General features: G+C 39.4%; 3 protein-coding genes across 7 annotated transcripts in view; 2 read left to right on the top strand and 1 right to left on the bottom strand.

The window, feature by feature from the left end:
* Positions 1–9,532, top strand: part of LOC144507974 (lysine-specific demethylase RSBN1L-like) — a 44,589-nt gene extending 35,057 nt beyond the window's left edge. Inside the window, exons 5-7 of the mRNA XM_078235606.1 lie at positions 3,203–3,370; positions 5,403–5,511; positions 6,477–9,532. Of these exons, the coding sequence (XP_078091732.1) occupies positions 3,203–3,370; positions 5,403–5,511; positions 6,477–6,971 (772 nt within the window). The 3' untranslated portion in view covers positions 6,972–9,532. The remainder of the gene's footprint in view (positions 1–3,202; positions 3,371–5,402; positions 5,512–6,476) is intronic.
* Positions 9,533–12,709: 3,177 nt separating this feature from the next.
* LOC144507975 (transmembrane protein 60-like) lies at positions 12,710–13,369 on the bottom strand. The gene has a single exon (XM_078235608.1). The coding sequence runs from the start codon at positions 13,227–13,229 to the stop codon at positions 12,831–12,833; it is 399 nt and encodes a 132-aa protein (XP_078091734.1). The 5' UTR covers positions 13,230–13,369; the 3' UTR covers positions 12,710–12,830.
* A 9,224-nt stretch (positions 13,370–22,593) lies between these two features.
* LOC144507971 (protein PHTF2) overlaps positions 22,594–23,031 on the top strand; it is a 101,752-nt gene continuing 101,314 nt past the window's right edge. For 2 of the 5 annotated variants that reach the window (XR_013500183.1, XM_078235594.1), the window contains exon 1: positions 22,606–22,790. The gene's annotated coding sequence lies outside the window, so the exon portion shown is untranslated. Of the gene's footprint in view, positions 22,791–23,031 lie in introns of all 5 variants that reach the window. The other 3 variants (XM_078235598.1, XM_078235596.1, XM_078235595.1) reach the window with 2 other exon arrangements.

The following is a 23,031-nucleotide window of genomic DNA, read 5'->3' as shown; positions in this document are numbered from 1 at the left end:
TCGACACTACATCCCACAGCACTAGGCCCTGGGGACATGCTGCACTGTCCAGATCTTGCCTGATCCAAGTCAGAAGGTCTGACAAGATGGGATTGGCTGGATTTTCCAAGAACTTTCAAGCAGAGTTGCAATCTGACACATTAGCCATTCTTATCAGACGTTATAAATCAGTAACCTATCGTGCACTTAGGCTGAATTTTCCTTTTTGTACCTGTGTTGTGGTGGTGACCATCCTTCAACCTTGCCATAAATTCAACTTGTCCATGCAGACCCAGGCTCTGACTAGGATTCCAGTACCAAGAGAGAGCTTTTCAATGCCACTGAGAGGTATTGATTGGTACTGTTGCACTCAAAGAAACAGTAAAGGGACAGACGAACCCCAAATATCTCTGCTTTAAAGCCTATTAAAAATATGTGGCATGGGAACATTGGTAGGTAAAGAGGTTTCTAGTGACCTTTTCCCCTCCATTTCTAGAAATTGGGATCATCACTGCTAACATGGACCTATTACAACCTTCCACAAGGCAGTCCTGGGGAGTATTGGTAATGATGGCAGACAGAAGGAAGATGGGACAAAATACATAGTGGTGTGGAAAGGGAGGAGATGTGTAATTTATATAGACAATGAAATAGACTGTACCAGCCCATTTTTGGGAAAGAAAAGAGAAAACATTCAGTCACTCAGTTTCATGACTTTTATATCACAGGGAGACAATGGAATAGTGGTATTGTTGCCAGACTCGTAATCCAAAGAACTGGGGTGGTGCTCTGGGGACCAAGGTTCGAATCCCACCATGGTAGATGGTGAGATTTTAATTCAATAACAAAATTCACTAAAATCCATTGTCCATTGTCTTAAAAACCATTCTGGTTCATGAATGCCTTTTAGGGAAGCAAATCTGCCATCCTTACCTGGTCTGCTCTACTCGTGACTCAAGATCCACAGTAACGTGGTTGACTCTTAAATGCCCTCTGAAATGGCCAAGCAAGCCGCTCAGTTCATGGGCAGTTAGGGATGGGCAATAATACTGGTCAAACCAGTCCACATTCTACAAATAAATAAATAATCTTGCAAGTAATGAAACGTCCCATTATGCTTCACTGGAGCATGATAAAACAAAGTATGACACAGCCACTGAGCCAATGGGGCCTGATATCACAGAATAAGGTATATTGCAAGTCTATTACTGCTAGTGTTACAGACAGGAAGGAGAGATGAACTGAAATCCCCAATTATGGGTGAGGTTTAACTTTGACGGTAAATGTGTGCATTCGTAATCACCAGCACCCCACCCCCCACCAGTTAATATGTGATCAATTTTAAAAGTGCCAGCAGCAGACTTTGCTGAAGAGAATTATTTGCTCTCTCACACCCCCAAAAGATCTTAACACTACACCACGTACACAACAAAGATACAGTTAAAGAAGATAGTGCACTTCTACAAGTTCATTTACGAAGGAAAACTCCACAAGCCCATTTTTAATATTATTGAACTAGCCTCATGGCTAAACGCTGTTTGTCTGCAAACAGTAATTTTAATAACAGATTATTTGCAAAAAAAAATCTTCACTTGTTAGAAATGATAGTTTTAGTTATGCAGTTGTAAGGGGCAGAAGAGTCCCCTTAGAGTCCCACTTAGGTTCAGAGCTGTACACTGGACATTAATGAGTTAAACTACAATTTTATTGAATAATTAAAATGGTAGTGATATAAGTTATAATTTTTAATATTAAAAAGTAAAAATAAATAACTATTGAAAGGAGAAGCACTTTTTTTAAGGAAGAAAGACAACTCTGCTTACATACAAAACATACTATATTATAGACATGTAATATATTACAAATGTTAATCCCAAATTTGACTGTTCAAGACGACTCCGCAAAATGGATAACCCCAAATTAGTCTATTCCACAACAGGAGCCTAATTTTGTAAAACTCCCCTTGGTTCATACATCACCAAGTCTGCAAATAATCTTATACGTTGGCACGAGTCAGTCACTCACTCCCTGGCTCTTACTCCCATAGTCTCCAATGGTTGACTATTGCACTGGATAAAAGCAAATTACTGCGGATGCTGGAATCTGAAACCAAAAGAGCGAATGCTGGAATATCTCAGCAGGTCTGGCAGCATCTGGAAGGAGAGAAAAGAGCTGACGCTTCAAGTCCAGATGACCCTTTCTCATAGCTCAGCTTCAGCTTTGACAAAGGGTAATCTGGACTCAATGTCAGCTCTTTTCTCTCGTTGACTATTGCACTCCGGCTGCAGCACGAATCCTGGAAGCTGTATCCTGTTAAGCCAAATTTCTGACTTTATTTTATGTTTACCAAGGCGCCCTCAGAACCAGAGTCTGGTAAACATACATCCTTATCAATTCTCCTCACTGGCACTGCAAGGCTTTGCAGACTTCACAACCATGCTTTTTATGCAAATTTTAATTGTGTCTTCCCAACTGCCATCAATCAGATGGTATGTCCATCAGTCAAACTCCATCTCCTGGTGACCGTACCATAGTTGACCAACCTATGTAAGACCGTTCATTGTCCTGGCTTGTAGTTCAAGGGTCATCGAATGCAGGAATGGCTTGCAATGTGTGAAATTTGTTTCAACAAGAAACTCCTCTTGCCCCACTATTGGTTTGGAAGAATACATCACATCATTTTAGCTTCAAGTAATTGGCATTGTTAATGCACCTAAATGTTCCTATATAAATCGCAATGATATACACTTAATGCTGAGAATACATTATTTTGTTTACATTAGCCAAGGGATTTGAACTGGCTTTTAAAAGCAATGTTACTTTAAATTGACATTTTTCAACTACAAATGATCAGTATTTGTATTAATGCAGGAGGAGCGGTATATGAGTTCAAATTGATTAATGTGGTTAATGTATTGGTATGGATTAGCATACATTGTTTGGCTTTGTAGCGGGTGGGGGAAGAAATGTAATGCATACAGTTTGAAAGACCAACTTTTGCTTTGTTCTGTGCTTTGGATTTAGCACTGATTTGTTTATATATTTATTCTCATCGCATTAATAAATGAAGATGCAACTTGTCAACAGATTGTGCATGTTCTCTTTCCCCTCCTGCTTCCCACCCCCTTGATGTTTGAACATAAGCAGCTTCTTTGCAAATAACAGAACAGGATAGACATAAAGATAGAAGATTGGTATTTACTCTTTTATCCATTTCCTTTAGAACTACCAATGAAATAAAAAATTTACAGTATCTACCTCGTGCCAGTGAGCCACGTGAAATGCTGTTTGAGGATAGGACTCGAGCCCATGCTGATCATATTGGACAGGGATTTGAGCGTCAGACTACAGCAGCTGTTGGAGTGTTGAAAGCTGTACAGTGCGGGGATTGGTATGTGAGCTAGACACTGCTGACTGGCCATTCTGCCTGCTGTTAATTATTAAATGTTGAAGAAAAATGTAGTGTCTTTAGTTACTGATTTAACCAAAATGCGGAACTGTTTTTTCTGTCTACCCATTGTTCCTTAAAATGTTATTGAAATTTGGCGTGCAAATTTTAGAATTTTAAAGATGGAAAAACTAATAATGAAGTTACTTGTGATCTGAAAATTTAATTGTATTGAAAGTGCAGCATTTTATATGCATATAAAATTCAGTCTACAAGGAATACAGATATATAGATAAACTATTTACCTGTTGCTGTTAATATTTCTAATAATTTTCCCTTTTATAACACTTTGGATAGGATGAAATGGAAGAAATCTAATGGCTTCCTGAACAACGATGAACCCAGTTTCATTGTTGCATGGCTTATCTTTATCTCAACATTTAGTCACAAACTCCATATCCCTGAACTTTAAGAGTAAATATTTCTGGGAGACTACAGTTGTGCTTGCCCTATGGTTTCTTTTTTCTGTTCTCAGAAGGAAAACGTGCAACAATGGTCTTTAAAAGCATTCTTCCAATTACTTCTAATTACAGAGATTAGTGATTCAGGTAGTTTTTTTATGATGGAGGAATCAATGAAGAGTGGGTAAATGTACTTGAGGATAATACTGAAAAAAAAATATCAGGAAGATTCCTGATCTATATTGAATGGCAGGATATTTTAAATTGGCCTCAGTATCCCTGGGCTAATTGAAGCAATGTGTTGGAGAAGTATATTATGCACTATCAAAATGATCATCTTTTGCTTTATGCATAAAACTGGATTTTGCACTTTAATCCACATAGGTAAATTGAGAGGAGTTCTTGTCATATTATTACACAGCTCTGTATTGCTTTTTATTCTATGTTCCTGTGTAAGCATGTCCTAGGGTGGGAAGAATTTGATGAAACAGCATGCCCAATTAGCAGGTACAATAACAGTGCAGTGGTTATGAAATAAGAGGTGCATTGACATGTATTCAAACTGCATGCGAATTGGCAGGAGATTAGGCTGATATGACTTTGTATATGAATCAAATGAAGCAATTCTCAATGTGTAATTTGCTGACCTTGTATTAAAAAGGGGTCTTTTAGCTGATTATTTTCAAATTACATTTCTGGCATTCAATATATGTCAGCAGCCAACGATGATAGAATCAACATCTGTAGAGTGCAGCCAGGTGGCAGATTGATTAAAATAAGATCACGCACTACTGAGGTTTTCATGATTATTTATAGAAGACCAGGAATAAGAATGTACTGAAGTTGTATTGTGGTTACTTCTATCCTTTGGGGCATTTAATTAGGCAGAGTAACAGTATCACCTATCATGCATGTTCAGTTGAAGGGAAAAGTTGAAACGGTAGAATTTCAGTTTTCACACTTCTGTTCTTGTATTTAATGCAGAAAATAGCTTTTTCACCTCCCTTTTAAACATATTTTTCCAGTGCTGTTGTACCATCTCCCAGCCAAGCAGTTACTAGTCCTGGTAAAATTATACATCTGCCTACTTATGTTGCACCAGAATAATCAAGAGTGACCATGGGCACAAGTAAAAACAAGAAACTTGGGAATGAGAAGGGATGGGAGGTGGGACTTTAATGGATAATTTACTAGTGGAATGAGTGACCATGAAATGGCCTTTGAAGTAGAGTATAGATGGGTGCAAATAACAATTGGATGTATATTTGGAGAGAGTTTGAAAAATATGTTGAGAAGATGGGATTAACCTCTAGGTGTGTTGCATTCAATAGCCATTTAATTTGCAAAAAGGTCTGTGTTCACTATGAACTTCCATTCTTTCCTGTGTGGAAATGCAGAATTTCACTCATTGCTACCCACAATAGTAACAGCTGATGTCATGCATTCACCATATGAAGAAGAACAGGCGTGAACTGACATTCAGCCACCTTTTAGTATCTAATCAAATGAACAATTACCTACGTACAGATTTTTTTCCAAATTAAATCCAGTTAATAATTTTCCCTTTTTCTTAGGTCTGATCAACCCCGTATAACCAAAGATGTGATTTGTTTTCATTCAGAAGACTTCCTAGAGGTGGTGCAGAGGCTGCAATTAGATCTGCATGAACCACCATTATCTCAGGTAATTCTAGTTAATTTTACTTTTCCAGTTATTTAAAAACTAATTGTAAAAGTTATCTTTATGGTATTATTTATATTTTTATATCCTTGTGGTTGTGGAGTTTAGATCCATTCTGAGAGGGAAGCTCCTAAGTTAGATCCCTTTTTTGTACCAGGCCTAGGGAGCAGTGTTGGAATATTCAGGAATTCTGGAATGGGAAGGAAAAAATTCTACCCCTGATTAATAGTCAATAATCTTGGTGAAAAAAATCACCTATATGGATGCTGGATGAGGAGAATATTAGGTTTGAATAGTACACCCAATGTAGACATAGGATATGTAACAGTACACTCATTGAGAGAAGGAGGGAGGGAGATTTGGCTAAGAAAGATATTAAAAATCAATGTTTCTAGCAAAAGTAAATGAGTACTTAAGAAAACGTTGTGGATTATGTAATCCAATGTCAGCAATGCAGTCTTTTTAGCAATGTGTGTGACATTTTGTAGGTCACAAAATGCTCTCGGCCAATTATAGATTCCTGTCGGCAGAAAAATTTTTTTTTCACTCCATTCTTAGTTACAAAGCCAAGACTCAGAGTGGACCGGGCAGACCCTAACCCATCTCATTGAATCCAATTTGTGGTCCCCACAAGAGAGACAAACAAGATCCAAGCTGACAAGATAAAACATTGCACCCCATCTTGGGCTTGATCCAACACTTGATTTTAGCCAAAAAAACAGATTCGACACTTGATGCCCACTGAAAACATTTTGTCAGAACAAAGTGTGCACTCCATCTGGTGGAGATATTGAGAACTTGTGAAACCCGGAAAGACGAATCCAAATGAGCAACTATTTAATTAATTGTAATTAGTAGATTGGGAAGCAAAGATCATTGATTGCTATGCAACAGAAACTACTGTTTTTGATGTAAGTGTTGTATTCGACTTTTCATTGCTTAACCCTGTTTTCTCATCTTATTTTTAGTGTGTTCAGTGGGTAGATGATGCAAAACTCAACCAGATACGAAGAGAAGGCATTCGCTATGCGAGAATTCAGCTGTATGACAATGACGTATATTTCATTCCCCGAAATGTTGTACACCAGTTCAAGACTGTCTCTGCAGTATGCAGTTTAGCATGGCATGTGAGGTTGAAACAGTATCATCCAGATGCAGGAGGACCATCTGCTCAAGAATGTGCTTCTGAAGGTTCAGAATTGCTACCAGACACCAAGTGCCCAGTTATCAAATTGGAGACTGAGGACAAAATGCAGAGGGATGACATTACCTCTGATGATGCAAGACATCAAGAAGTCAAAATAGAACTTAATATCACGGAACTCCCAAAAATAAAAGTGGAGTCTAAAAGCACTGAATCACAGTTTGTAACCGAGTCAAAAGACCTAGTGTGTTCAAACACCCAAACTGACTGTGGAGATGAACAACAGCTACCCTCAGTAAACCCACATTTGCATGAGTAGCAACAGAATTTTTCTCACTGATATCTGTGTATATTCTTTGGAGCTTTTATTTTTTTTAAATGTATCTTAACAATGGTGTGACGTACAATATATGTTCTTATGTAAGTTCTATGGGGCAAGCTTGTTACTGTTCTTAAGACTGTTACATAGTAGGACAGAAAAGTACATGTAGCTTTGTAACATTCCTCAGTGCCTGTCCATAACTGTGAAACATAACAGCACTTAAGGGACAGGTGCACTGTCACACTGCAGGTTAAATGGGAAAAAAAGTTTTAAATACTTTTTTATTTTTAGATAAAAAGGTAGTAGGGATAGAAGCAGAGTTGACCTCGGCATATACTTTTTTGTAAGCTGAGCCAAAATTGTTTCCAAATTCAAGCTTATCCATAGAGCTTATGTCAACCTAGTTGCAAGTTTGAATACTGGTATTTGTGTCAACACAGTAGTGTAAATACATTTTTTATTATAATTATGTAGTGTGATTTCAAACTAAAATCTGAACCACTTAATAAAGGTTCAGTGTACTTTAATGTTTTTTATATACGTAAGTACCAAAAGTAGTAGCCTTTGGCTATTTTACACCTACATTATTTTATTTCGCCTAATGTAGACGTGACAAAGTTTGTGTAACCGTACAGACAAATCAGAATTTTCTTTCTTATTTCTCTCCCAGGGGGAGGGGAGAAGGGAACTGAGTGCAAATTTATCATATTCTAGATTTTAAAATAAAGCTATTCATTATGTGGTGTTGTCTAAGACACTGAAGTGCTAGTACCCCATGGAAGCTAGTTTATAAGGTTCTCCATCTCTTCACTAACTTTTTGCAAACACACATGTCTTCATAAAGTCAATTGTAGTTCTAACATTTCGCAGAGTGCTGAGCTTTTAGACTTGTATCTTTTTTCATCAACAATTAGACAGGAAGAAGCTAGAAATTCCAGCCTCTAATCAAAGTACATAGTGTAGTTAGTTTTTGAGTGCTCAATTGCCTTTGGATCGGATTTATTTCTCTATTTGACGTGAGGTTGACCAAATTAATATTCTGTGGTGTCGGCTCTGAGTTTGTGTATCCAGTTTAGATGCAAGACTATTTCATTTTGAAATGATTTGTCAGTTTGTGCTATTGTGATGCAGGCTGCACATATTGGTATACCTTATATCCGTAATACCTTGGAATTTGCAGTCAATGGCAGTGACAGGTTCTTGCCGCTGACCACAAAACACTGGTATCAACGATTTACCAGGCTTACGAACATGGATTTTCTTTATTTCGACTTGAATTTGGCACCATCAGTCGGAAGAATTCTTTCAGTCTGCAAAGCAGGAAAAAAAAGGATTATAATTGACATTTTAATCAATGTATAGAAAGCAAAATAAAGATTGGAACTTGCACATGGGATTAAGCTGGAAGCTGAAATATCATAAAATGTAAAAAGTGTTTCCAAAAATCATGCAGTTTTCGAGATTCCATACTTTAAAATTAGTGCTGCAGGACCTGAAAGATTGTTCAGCAGTAATCATGACGTGCTATGCTGTTAGTTGTCAGTTCCACCTGATTGAACCCATTTTCAATTGATCCCAAAGTAAGAATAGTGCGTAAAGTTGATATTCTTTCATGTCACTTTACTGTGAATTGCTTGTGCTAATTGTATCCAAGAAGATAATGGAGAAGCAGGGTATTGCTGACAACAATTTATTTTTGTGTGTATAACTGCATGTGTGGCTACCAGAATTTGCTGTCCGTTTTAAACCGTTTTGACTGAGTATTGACAGTTCTACCATCATGAGGACTACAAATCCCAGATCATTGTTACTTTTGTAGTTCATTAATATTGAATACCATTTTACCATTTGCATTCGATGTGTAATGTAAGAAAGCCACCATGATCTCAGGATGAATATGACATACTTTAGATTATCAATTCAGCTTGAATTAGTATTGGTTTATGGAGTTAGCCTTTCATGTAATTTAAATTTCTGTTCCAATAGTCCCACTCTCCACCCACCCTACAAACAATTGAGCATATCAAATCATAAACCATTCTTCCACATATGCTGTTGTGGTATTTCCATGTCCAAATCTCTCGTTTGCAATATTCTGCGAATATGCATGTTAAGATTTACCACACTTCGTGGGAAGAATTTTAATTATTGACAATCCAATTAAATGTAGGTAAAATCTATACCCCTAGGCCAAATAAACCAGGAGGATTCAGAATTTGATTACTGCTCTGTTAAATCAGGTCATCTCAGCTGAACCAGTAGTAAGGACACTAGCAATACAATTGTAGAGTAAAAATTAACTAGTTTTCTGGATCTATATCATTAAAATATGGGAATGGATGGTGAATGAAGAGTGGATTGGACATGGCTCTAATGTTTTACACAAGCTAATAGTTTGTTGATACAGCCAAGGTTTATACATAGCCAGTTGCACCAGATTACAAAGACTTGTGGGAGTTTCAACATGGTGAGATAAAAACATTCTACAAGTTCCAAACAAAATTTTTAATTTTCACACTATACATTTATGCTCATTCTATAAAGCTGTCTATCCAGTAGTTTGTGCCTTTTTATTTTGTCATACTTTATGCTTATACATTTGTTCTCCATTTATTACCCTGTCCTTGAGGCATGACACCCGGAGGACAACAGTTGCACAAGTGCCCTCAGTATAAACAAAGTGGTATTTCTTTGTGTGTGAGCCGTGTAATTATAAACAGTGAGTCCTTGATCATGTGGGCATCATAACTAAATTTTATTGTCCTCTTTCCCCCCCCCCCCACCCCCACCCCCACCCCCACCCCCCACTTAAGTGCATTTTCCACAAAAACTATTGATTAAATCTACTGTGGGATTTGACTGATCTTTTTCTCTCCTGGAGCCGACCATAGTATCTTTCTGCCACCGTATTGAGATTAGTTACCCAGAGGCTGATGTTGAGCACTGCAAAAAGTAAATACTGTGGTGTCCAAGGTTGCAAAACAGATTCACAAGAAACTTCATTAGCAGTTTTGTCCAGCAAATGAATATTTATAAAATAATTACAAACAGCAAATTAATACTGCAAGTGCTTAAAACAGTCATTTTTTAACCCTCTTCGGAATATATTTCTTGCACAATCAAACTAAATTGTACATGCATGAAATGTGTTCTTCCCCAACATAGAATCCATGCGTCAATTCTGGAAACTAAGTTTAAATGATGATGATGAACCAAAATAGTAACTATGTCAATGTCTTTATGCCAAAAAAGCCTTTTATGTTGCATCTTAAGAGTAATTTACAGTCTTCCCCTCGCTAGCATGAGATAGGTTAGCTGCTGAAGACAATGTTTTTGTTGCCCCAGTCAGCAAATTTGCATATTGTAGTATTTCAAAGAATTAATGACCAATCCCTTGGGAAGTAAGTTTTGGGTTGCCTTAAATATTCTTCCAGATACAACAGTACTGGTCACTCTTGAGTATCATGAGTTCAGGAGAGGAGCGGTACTGCCAAAACCATAACCTGTATCAATAAGATTACTCATGAACTGAACTGGATGTTGTATTTTGTGCACTTCTCCAATAGTTCTGAATGCAGACTAAAACATGAGGCAAGTCCAGATGCAAATTAAGTTATTTTATTTTGCAAGACACCAACTGAACATAGAGTAATCGTCGAAGCAAATGTAATTTAATCCAATCAAATTCAATTCTGTCTTGAATAATAAATTTTATGACTTGGTTTTGTGGGCTGGCTGACCTGTTTTTAGCATTACCATTCTTTCTAATTGTAGCTCTGACCTACACCTTGTAATCCTTACTGCCTGTATGTCATTTTGTTCCAACCAGTTATGAGATGTGGCATTAACTTACAGGTCAGTTTTGCCAAATAGGCCTGTCATTAAAACCAGCTGCCTAATTCCCTCAATCCACCCCTTTAATAGAGTAGGGAGCATTTTCAATCAATGGATGCAATCTGAAGAAAGATGTTTCTGCTTGAGGAAACCAAAATTTGATCATAAATATAAGAAAGGCTTGTATTTATATAGTGCTTTTCACCATTGGACATCTCAAAGTACAGCGAATTAAACACTTTCTGAAGTGGCACTAGTGTAAGAAACGTGGCAGTTAATTTGCACTCAGCAAATTCCCACAAATTGCAACATGATAATCAGGTAATCAGTTATGATTTATTGAGGAATAAATATTAGCCAGGACACTGAGGATAACTCCCTTGCTCTTAAATGGTGGTATATTTTACATCCGCCCCAGTCGGCAGATGGGGCGACAGTTTAACATCTTGGAAAAATGGCACCTTGACAACACAACGCTGCCTCAGTACTGCACAGGAGTGTCTGCCTTGATTTGTTTTATATGCTCAAATCCTGGAGAGGTAAGTGTCCTATCAACACAATCATCACTAATAACTCTTAATAGGGAATGCAAGCGAAACGATTTGACTAAACAATGGAGAGATGCAGAAGTAGTTGAGGTAATTAGCACAGCTAGGTACACATACCAGAGAGAAAGGAATGCATAGCTATGCTGATAGGATTAGATGAAGGCAGGTGGGAGAGGGCTCAGTATGAACACTGGTACAGACCAGATTTTTTTTGTGATGTACAATCTGTGGGCGAGTTTACAGAGAACACTTCAGTCTTCCCAATTTTTAGTTGAATTGGGACTCATCCAAAATAGAGACAATGCAGAAGTACAGAGAGCAGTAATGAGATAGAGTTGGGGTGTTACTCGTGCCATTGACAGTTTTAGGGCTACGGTACATTTGTATCTCCGCCCTCTAAATGGGAGAGATGAACACCGCTATAATGATGCCTGCAAAACTTGCTGCACACTCCATAGTTTGCAGTTGTCAGTGATTCCCCTTTGTTCTTTCCCAATTTTTGTTTTGGAAATATGTGCTCAAAATGTAAGTTATTTTGTATTTTTCTAATGTTTGAGTGATTAGAAAGATGTAAATGCTGTTTGGCATTTATGCACATTTGCAAATCATAGATTCCCTAAAGTGCCCAAGGAGGCCATTCGGCCCATTGAATCTGTACCTACTCACAGAGCATTTTACCCAGACCTGCTCCATTCCCTTAACCCTCATGCATTTTCCCAGCTAATTCCCCCTATCCTACATAGGCTGGGACACCAGGGGCAATTTAGCATAACCAATCCACCTAAACCTGCAAACTTTGGAGTGTGGGAGGAAACCAGAGCACCTGGAGGAAACCCACACAGACACGAGGAGAATGTGTAAACGCCACAGTCACCCCACGCAGGCGCAATCCTTAATTTGCCAAATAAAGCATGTTTTGAATAAATTTCAAGTCAGTGTTGTAGTCCTTGTCCAATAGTGCGGATGTATATGCAATTAAATCAATTCGTAAATTTGGCCATTGAATTGACCTAAGCAAGGATTAGGCTATATCTGAATTTTATAATTAAAGTATTTTATTGTGGGGAAAGATAAAACCTTACGCGCGGATATTTTACTTTTGTGTTATACCATTGTTACCAACAGCTTACAATGTGAAGCAACTGACTTATCACAAAATTTAAGGAAATTGTTTCAATTTGTATTTGTCTGAACAGCCACCCCCCAGTGTAACTACTCCTTGGAATGATTTGCATTCATTTACGAGGATTAAGTAATCTTCACACTTACATAATTATATCACGATAACTTCACAAAATGCACGAGGAAAGCAGTCATGAGAAATTATATTTACAGTCCAGTGGCGACCTTAGATTTGAAAATTATGATATTACTTAACGCGCCTTTCAGTTTACTTCGATTAAGGTTCCGCATTAAATAGCCTGCTGCTGTGTGTTTAGAATGGCAACAACAGACTTGCAACCAGTCCGCTATCTCAGTCTTGTCTCATAGAATAGATATTGTACACCAGATTAACCACTGCTCCGATGAGTAACAGCCAGAGAGGTATAAACACGAATATGAGTTTCATTTGAGCGAAATGGTCCAGTCTGATGCATAACGCCAACAGAAATCCGAGTTTAAGTAGCATGGCACAGAGGTACCAGACCTCCTTCTTGAGACTGTTGCCGTTCCTGTCATAGCCGGATTTGCATCTTCCTATAATCTTTACGATTAACATCATTAAAAGGATGGTATCAAAGGTCCAGAGCGGGATGAAGATAAGGATCCAGTTCCAAGGAGCTTTATTGTCCAATTTCAGCACCAATACAATTAAGAAGAGTAAAGTGAAGAGCCAGGTCATTAAAACCCTCTGTGCTAGTGACATTCTCATCTAAAACAGATGGAGGGTACGCTGCTTGCCTCTCGAATGTCTGTTCAGAAGGTTTCGATCAAGGTAATGCTGGTTAATAAAATCCGTTTCATATCTTAGTGTCTCTTGCGTCAGTGCGATTCGCTCCGAGAGCTAACATCTGCGTGCCTTTTTCTCCATTTTGTTCCTGATGCTCGTGTAACACTTTGGTACATAATAACTCCCGAGTGTCGAATCGAGTCACTTCTTGGCCATCGTAACAAAAGGTGTCAAGAGTGGATCAGGATCGGGTTAACGAGCCCTCCTGCAGCGACACCGGGATCGCTGTCCCCACTGCCACAGCAGGCGAAGCTGCAGCGCCGATAAACGTTAATCCCCTTCGCATGCTTCCCTGTTACTGCCTCGGGACTTCAGCTTTGCTTCCACTTTCCCTCTCGAAACCTTCCAGCAAAGCCAAACAATCCGCATCCTTAGCCCCACCCACAGCCGGAGGGGATTGGTGCTTGAAATTATTTATTCGATGTATCCCATTTGTAATGGTGTGGTTCTACTGTCAATCAGCCAGTGTCACACTTCCGGGACAGTGAATCAAAGGCCTCTCGAAAACACTAACCTTTTCCGTTAGAATATTTACACTGCTTCATACGGGTGGTTGACTTTTTGTAATTATACGGCCTGTTAATCAATTAACTTCAGTATTTTTATGGAATGGGGAAGAAATAATTATTTATGAAAGATAACCTTGGAAAAAGATATTGAGGATTTACGGAAAATAATCTCTCCTGTTCAGGGTTGTCTATGTGGTGAAATCGAAACGGCAATAGTATTACTGTTGTAAAATCATGTGGTTCGGCGATAATTTTCTTAGGTGGAAGTGCCAGGGGAGCTGCAATGGTTAAGGCTGATGGGACACGGGCAAGGAGTGGCAAAAAGTGAAATTTCTTACAATCACCCTTTCTTGGAGTCAAACATTACCACCTCCTCCCCCCACACCCCTTAAAGGCCAACCAGAACATTAGTTTGTTCCATTCAGTCATGCTGCCACTAATCAACATAACGCTGAATACTTTCCATCAGCAACCAAGTAATCATAGAATCATTACCGTGCAGAAGGAGGCCATTCGGCCCATTAAGCCTGCACTGACAACAATCCCACCCAGGTTCGATCGACGTAACCCCACGTATTTATCCAGCTAATCCCCTGACACCAAGGGGAAATTTAGCATAACCAATCAACCTAACCTGCACATGTTTGGAGTGTGGGAGGAAACTAGAGCACACCGAGAAAAACCACGCAAACATGGGGAGAATGTACAAACTCCACACAGTCACCCAAGGCCGGAATTGAATTACTGTGCCACCGTACGGTCCCAAGTAATTTCCTGGGAGAGGCAAGAAAAATGTGTTTTAAAAATATCCTCAACCAACTAAAAATAATTTTGAGGAGCCCCCCCCCTCCCTGATTTCTGAAGGCAATCAAGAACATTCCAGGAGATAATAATGACCACATGGACATTTCCTTCTACTTTATATATGTACCTAGATGTTGTTATTTCATTGATATTAATGCAAAGACATTAGCAGATAGAGACAGTGAAACTTACACTGCTGTTCAAATTTGTGAAGAAAATTAAAAAATAATGTAATTTTCTAGAATCAGCAACAAAGGTTAACCTTTAACTAGAGTCTGAATCTCACTCTCTAAAATATTAGGTGACATAGCAGTCAGTATAAGTAGGGTTCAGGTAGAGACAAATGTGAGAATTTTTGTAGTCCAATTTTAACTCACTTAAAACCCATTCGGTAATAAACAGTAAAATCAGGCCCATTACATGACAAATAGTTGATACTGGTGGTAGTAGGGAGTAGAGAAAGACATGGAGAAATCCTACATATCAGGAAGCCTTCTGGCAAGAATGAAGGTCAGTAAGAAGTCTCACAACACCAGGTTAAAGTCCAACAGGTTTATTTGGTAGCAAATACCATAAGCTTTCGGAGCGATGCCCCTTCGTCAGATGGAGTAGTTATAACTACTCCATGGAGTAGGTATAACTACTCCATCTGACGAAGGGGCATCGCTCCGAAAGCTTATGGTATTTGCTACCAAATAAACCTGTTGGACTTTAACCTGGTGTTGTGAGACTTCTTACTGTGCTTACCCCAGTCCAACGTCGGCATCTCCTCATCAAGAATGAAGGTATCAGGAAGGTGATCTTCAGGAAGGAAATAGCAGACTTAAAAGTGAAAGTGCCAAATGTGAAGAGGGAAACATTTTGAGTCTTCTACTGTAGAACAGTCATATTCACCTCACTGTTGATTCTGTTTCTTTCTCTGCAGATGCTGCCTGACTTGCTGAGTATTTCCAACACTTTGTTTTAATTTCAGACTTGCAGCATCCATAGTATTTTGCTTTTATGAAAGTACCAAATGTGTATATATATATATATATTATATATTGGACAGAAAAGCTATACCTTGGGGACTGAAGTTAAGAAAATATGCAATTCATTACCTCAAACGTTGTTTCAATGTAAATGATTCTTAAAACAAAGCATCTTCAAGGATCCTGACAATTAATGGATGCTGATCAATGCTTCACGATTATAAATTAGTTTAATCCCATCTTTTTCTTTTCAATTTGCTTTATTTTCATTAAAGTACTTTTGAAAAAAAAATTCTAATTTAAATAAGATCTGGTATTACTCAAATAGTGGCTCACATTCATATCTCATCACTGCCGTGAATCTCTGTTTTGTCATCCCCCTTGGTGTTCCATTTGTCATCTGGTTGTCTGTCATATACTTCCACAACTCCTCAGATAACAAAGCAGTCCATGCCCACATGCAGCGAGACTTGGACTAATAAGTGGAAAATAACATTGTGCCACACATGTGCAGGCAATGATCGTCTCTGAGAAGGGAGGATTTAATTATCTCCCCTTGACATTAAACAGCATTTCAATTGCTGAATCCCCTACCATTAACATCCTGACTTGTGTCTTGTAGATGATGGAATTAGTCTGGGGAGTCAAGAACTGAGTTAATAGCTGCAGAATTCTCAGTCTCTGATTTGCTCTTGTAGCCATGGTATTTATGTGGCTAGTCCAATTAAGTTTCTGATCAATGGTGACCCCAGGATGTTAATGGTGAGGGATTCAGCAATTGAAATGCTGTTGAATGTCAAGGGGAGATAATTAAATCCTCCCTCCTCAGAGGTGGTCATTGTGTCACACATGTGCAGGCAATGTTATTTTCCACTTATTAGTCCTCGGAATGTGATGGAATACTCTTTACTTGCCTGGATGAATGCAACTCCAACTTTCCAGAAGCTCAGCACCATCCAGTACAACACTACCCACTTGGTTAAACATTCTCTCCACCACAAGCACACAATCAACAAATTGCTTTGTGCAGATTTTGAGCTGCTGACTGGGAGAAATGACTAGATATTGCATCCATTCAGGAAAGAACTTTAAAGGAACTTCAGGGAAGGGTCATCCTTTTTGGGCTAAGGAACATTTTTCAGTGAAAAGTAATGTCAAAGCAAGCTAAATAGAGATGGCTGAAAGAGTTTTTAAGCATATCTTCACACCCGCACTTTTAGTGGGGGAAGGATTCCTGTATGGATTATCATTGAACCATGTTATGAACGCTCTTCCAGTGAATAATAAGTGGTGGCATTGGACTTGAACCCGGAGCTTCCGGTCCAGATGTAGGCTTGCTACCACTGTGCCATAAGACCTCCAGCTGAAAGAGTCAGTACACCAATTCAGGAGCAGTCTATGAAGAAATTATCTGATTTACAAATAGTCGACAAAGTATACTCAGACTGCTTTATTTTAGAATCTCACCATGCAATACCATGAGGTTTAATTGAAAGCTTAGGGGAGCATCACAACAACAATAACTTGTATTTTTATGGTACCTCTATCATAATAAAATGTCCCAAGTCCGTCCCAGAGACATTATAAAACAATTTTTGGGGCATCTCTCCTAGTTTCTTCATCATATCCTTCCTCAGGGCTGTAACAGGTGGAAAGGAGGAGAAGAACCTCTCATAGGTGAGCTCATCATACCCTTTGCAGTTGTGCATCCTTTATTGGTTCTCACCTTCACCCCGCTCTCACTTGTGATTCCAAGATGGATGGACCTAACCGGGCAAACTCCACGACTTAGGGATTTGCCTACTGTGGCACCCAGAGTCTGATTCCAGTGGACTGAATGGATGAGACCAATCTAAAGTTCAATGGTGTTGAAGGCCGTGTTGTAGGATAGGCAAACTTGACAAGACACACATGCTGGTCTTGTCACCCACTGCATCCAGACCCATCTCCAGCCACCTGGACTCGTCACTGGACCAAGATAAGGCAGGAAAAGAATGTAAGGCTTACGATAAGGCCACATTTGAAGTACTGCAGACAATTCTGGTTGGCCCAGCTATAGGAAGGATATGAGCAGATTTCCACTCCATCTGACGAAGGAGCAGCGCTCCGAAAGCTAATGGCATTTGCTACCAAATAAACCTGTTGGACTTTAACCTGGTGTTGTTAAAACTCTTACTGTGTTTATAAACAGCACAGGGGTCGAGTGAGGTGGTGGTGGGGTAGAGCTGAATGTCATCAAGTACATGTGGTACATTGATGTTTGTTTTTGGATGATGTTGAAGAGGGGCAGCATGTAGATGTGCATTAGGAGGGGATCAAAGATAGATCGTTGGGGGACACATGAGGTAAAGAGTAGGAAGAGAATTTATTGGTAGCGATTTTATGGCTGTGATTAGATAGATATGAATGGAACCAGGCCAACCCAACTGGATGACAGTAGGGAGGCATTGAAGGTATGTATCATAGGCTGTGGATAGACCAAGAAGGACAAGGAGGGATAGATTCATTTTCTCACAGTCACAGAGAATGCCATTTGAGACTTTGAAATTCATGTTAGTATTGTAGTAGGGGCAGAAACCTAATTGGAGAGATTCAAATATTGAGTTTCAATAAAAGTGGGCACAACTTTGGGAGATGACGCCACATTCGAAGGTTTGGAAAAGAAAAGGAGGTTGGAGATGGGGTTGTAAGTTATCAAGGACAGAGGGTGAACAGTTGGTTTTTTGTGGAGATGGGAATGGAACTGGGAGGTGATGAGGATTTTGCAAAGATAAAGTTTAGAGCTGACATGATAGGAAGATCAAGGATCATTTTTTGAGATCAAGGATCATTTTTTGAGAAGTTAAGAAATAATTGGGGCTTGAAAGATAGGGGAACAATGTGAGATAAGAGAATTATTCATAATATTGTCAGGTTTCTTCTTAAAGTTTCTCTAAGTTATACAGCTTAATACTTTATGATTTATTTCAATCACTCAGCATATTTATTTCTTCTCTACACCAATTATTTCTTCATTTTCCTCACATCTTTCCTGTCTCGTTATGCTAGTGGTCCATATTGGGTTATAAATTCATGGGTGGCACCAACCATTTCGCTCAGTATCATAGAATCCAGACAGTGCAGAAAGGGGCCATTCAGTCCATCAATTCCACACTGACTCTCCAAATGATCACGTTACCCAGGCCCAACCACTCTGCACTAACCCCATAACAACATGCATTTACCATGGCTAATCCATCTAACTTATACTTGGTTGGACGCTAAGGGGTGAATTTTCCCATTCCTCCCGCCATGGGAATCGTAGTGGTTGAGGGGCGGACTATGGAAAGGTCAGTTAACATCGGGTGGGATTTTTCCCGTTTTCGGGGTGAGATCGGCCAGAAAATTCTGCCCAAAGGGTCAATTTAGCATGGCCAATCCACCTAACCAGCACATCTTTTGGACTGTGGGAGAAAACCCACGCAGACACAGGGAGAATGTGCAAACTCCACACAGACTGTCACCTAAAGCCAGAATCAAACCTGATCCCTGGTGCTGTGAGGTAGCAGTGCTAACTATTGTGCCACTTTGTCACCCATCAGTACTTTCCACAGGAAACCATTCTTTATGTGTGAGTTTACATGTAAGCTCTAACTTATCCCAATATCAGTGGCTATCTATTTGATACTTTGAGGAAGGTAGTTTTGTTACTTCATTTATTAAGTTTGGTAGTATGATTATTTATTTGGTTTATTAGCGTAAGTGAGGTGGATTTCGGGTGATGTGAGCATTTATTTGCATTTCCTCAAGCTGGTTGGATGGTTATGTATTTGTTTTATTGTCGGCTGTTTTCACCAATTGTTATACATTGAATGTATGGCATTATTCAAAGAAAGCAGTAGAGTCCTCCTGGTATCCTGGATAACAATTATCTCTCAATCAAAATCTAAAAGGGATAATTCATTCATCTGGTTAATTGGTGTTTGTGGGATCTTACTGTGCACAAATTCACTGCTCCATTTCCTATATGGCTGTGTTTATTTGTGCTGCAACACAAGGGGGAGCACTTTCCGCACATGTGCAGATGCAGTGTCAGAGATTGTGACTATTTAAAGCTTTTAAACTCAGCTCAGCTTTCTATTGCTGAATTATGCATAATTTGGAGGCTGTTGTTTTTTTAAGTATCTCCCTTACAACCAAACCAGTTAATGACAAAATAAATTGCAGCTACCCAGGGAACAACCATACTAACAGGTTATTGTGTTGGCAAATATAATTGTTGCAACCCATATGTCCCAACTGTGGAGTTTCACCATTGGTAAAATCAGTAGGAAAGTATTTTGAATAAATGTATTTAGGGAAATAAATCATCACCCAGTGTGGGATTTGAAACTCCACGAATAAAAGTCCCATATATAACATATAACAGCTGAGCTAGCCGGGTTTTGTAGGAATGTCCTACACAAAGCCTTGTCAACTTGTTCAATTTGTTTAACAGGTCAAAAGGAAATAAAATGTGTTTAGTGGTTTAAAGTTGCAGTGTTAAATTTTAGTGTTTAATTGGCTGGGAGCAAAACAGTATGCACGGCTGCCATCTTGATGGGAGAATCTGCGCTTGCATCAGTGACCACAGTGTGGGCTGAGTGTGTGTGCATAACTGTTTCTGACACCTTTGTTGCCTCTAAAGCATTTTGGTTTGTTTGGTCATGAATGGCACTATATAAATAGCTCTCTTTCCAAATGTAGTTAATGTGTTACTCCTCCCACTCTCCCTGCCCCTCCCCTGTTTAGACTGGTACTCTTCTTTTCCCCACCTCATGCTGGCATTGTCTCTTCCTAATCCCTCTTAATAAATGTTGACACTTATTTTCTTCCCTCATCCCTAACTGCTGTTAGCATCATCTCCTTTCCCCTCAAAACACTAGCGCTTCTCATCCATTTACATTAATTTCCATCAACTTCTTCCCTTTCTCCCATTTCCTTGTTTTTTTTCTCTTGTCATGCATTATGAGTTTTCACTCACCACATTTTATGTCGCCTGCCCTCACATTCTCTTACTCTCATTTCATGCCTCAGCCTTTGTACTTTTACTCCCCTCTCCCATTCTCACAAATCTTGTGGCTAATGCACATGAAATGCTGGCACTCAGTGTGTTACAAAAAATGATGTTAATATTTGAAGTGTTTTGGTAGCTTGGTGTTTATTTGCTCAGAGTATTTAGATCGGATTATGTTGTGCCTGAATAAAGGACTTTATTTATAGATTTTCACAACCACCATGTCTCAAAACACTTCGCAGCCAATGAAGTCCCTTGTAATGTAAAAAAAACCAGCCAGTTTATGCACAGTAAACTCCACAAACAGCAACGTGATAATGTCCAATCAGTATCTATGATGTTTATTGGCGGATAATTATTGAAGGATAACTCCCCTGTTCTTCTTCAATATGGTGCCATGGGAGCTTTCACATCCACCTGAGTAGACAGAAGGGGTTCAACGTCTCATCTAAAAGGCAATACCTTGCAGGCCAACACTTCTTCAGTATTGCACTGGGGTGTCAACTTGGTGTTTTATGTTCAAATCCTGCAATGGGTCTTGAACCCGGAACATTGGGTCAGAGGTGACAGTGCTACCAGCTGAGCTATGGCTGAAATGCTAATGTATCCTAACTAATATTTCAGGCCAGCGTTAATTCAGTTTCTTTCTCAATAGATGTTTCTTGATCTGCTGAGTCTTTTCAGTACTCTGTTTTTTTTTCAGATTTTCAACATCTGCATTATTTTGCCTTTGTTTTGCTGTTTCTTGGTGTTTATTATAGTCAGTTGACAGTTACTCAAGTATATTACCTTGTGGGAGGTTGGTGCCTGTACTGTGTTTTGTGGTAGAGATAATACATCAAGCAGTGTCCTTGTTTACTTGGTTTTTTTATAATAGGGTGTCTGGTTACTTGGAATTGGGTAGGTTGGCTGTACATTCTATTAAGTTACAGACCAGCTACATGATTGGTATTGTGATTTAAGTGTTTAATTTGTAAATGGTTGCCAGAATGGGAGGCTGGTGTAACTGCGGTTCTATTTATTCATTTTGTGGGATGTGAGCGTTGCTGGCTAGGCCCGCATTTATTATCCATTCCTAATGGCTCTTGAGAAGGTAGAAGTGAGATGACTTCTTGAACTACTGTAGCCCATGTGGTGTAGGTAGACCCACAGTGCTGTTAGAGCGAGATTCCAGGATTTTGACCCAGGGACAGTGAAGGAATAGGTTGGCAGTCTTTGGTTTGATTTATTATTGTCACATGTATAGGGATACAGTGAAAAGTATTGTTTCTTGTGTGCTACACCGACAAAACATACCGTTCATAGAGTACATAGGGGAGAAGGAAAGGAGAAAGTGCAGAATATAGTGTTTCAGTCTTAGCTAGGGTGTAGAGAAAGATCAACTTAATATCCGGGAGGTCCATTCAAAAATCTGATGGTAGCAGGGAAGAAGCAGTTCTTGAGTCGGTTGGTACGTGATCTCTAATTTTTGTATCTTTTTCCCAATGGAAGAAGGTGGAAGAGAGAACGTCTGGGGTGCGTGGGGTCCTTGATTATGCTGACTGCTTATCTGAGGCAGCAGGAAGTATAGACAGAGTCAATGGATGGGAGGCTGGTTTGTGTGATGGATGGGCTACATTCACGACCGTCTTCAATTTCTTGCTGTCTTTGACAGAGCAGGAGTCATACCAAGCTGTAATACATCAGGAAAGGATGCTTTCTATGGTGCACATGTAAAAATTGGCGAGAGTCGTAGCAGACAAGCCAAATTTCCTTTGCCTCCTGAGAAAGTAGATGCGTTGGTGGGCAGTGAGGGGAACTTGCAGGCGGTGGTGGTGTTCCCAGTGCACTCGGTAGCTTGGCTGATGTACCTGGCGAGCGGGTGGGTGTACATTAGTTGTCCCGCGCTGCAGTTTATTGTGCGGTGAGTGGGTTTATTGTGTATTACGGTAGGTGGGGTGTAACCCGGGGTATTACGGTAGGTTGGCGCTTGTCTGGAGGACGGACGGTAAAGGCTGTTACTCTGAGCGAGCTCGGCTGCAACGAACAGGCGTGATTCAAAAAATATATATAAAAAAAGGGAGCAAGAAAAGCCGAGGAACTGACGGCAAAACATCCCTTCAGAGAGGGAGCTGACTGAGGAGCTGAGCAGAAATGGAAATGAGCGAGGATGTGTAATATGTTGGTAAGTGATAACTTCGCGCGAGCAACTGAAAAGAATCATTAAAAAAAAACGGATTGCCTTTGGACAACTATTGTGGCTGAAGAGATAGTGAGATGGAATAGAAATGGGGGAAGGCGCTAAGATCTGAGGGAAGAATTAACCCATTTTGATTTAAGGCAGCCTAATTTAAATATTTATTCTCCTTTACTGGAGGAGCTGCGCTGATTTCCAATGTAAATCTCACACTTTGATCTTGTTAGGG

This window comes from Mustelus asterias, chromosome 19 (genome assembly GCF_964213995.1).
Source record: "Mustelus asterias chromosome 19, sMusAst1.hap1.1, whole genome shotgun sequence".
NCBI lineage: Eukaryota > Metazoa > Chordata > Chondrichthyes > Carcharhiniformes > Triakidae > Mustelus > Mustelus asterias.
The sequence above is the reverse complement of the archived record's forward strand: the minus strand, read 5'-3'. Positions and strand labels throughout refer to the sequence as shown.

Excerpts from the sequence above, each read along its gene's own strand:
- LOC144507975 (XM_078235608.1), bottom strand. The coding sequence starts at position 13,229 with ATGAGAATGTCACTAGCACAGAGGGTTTTAATGACCTGGCTCTTCACT.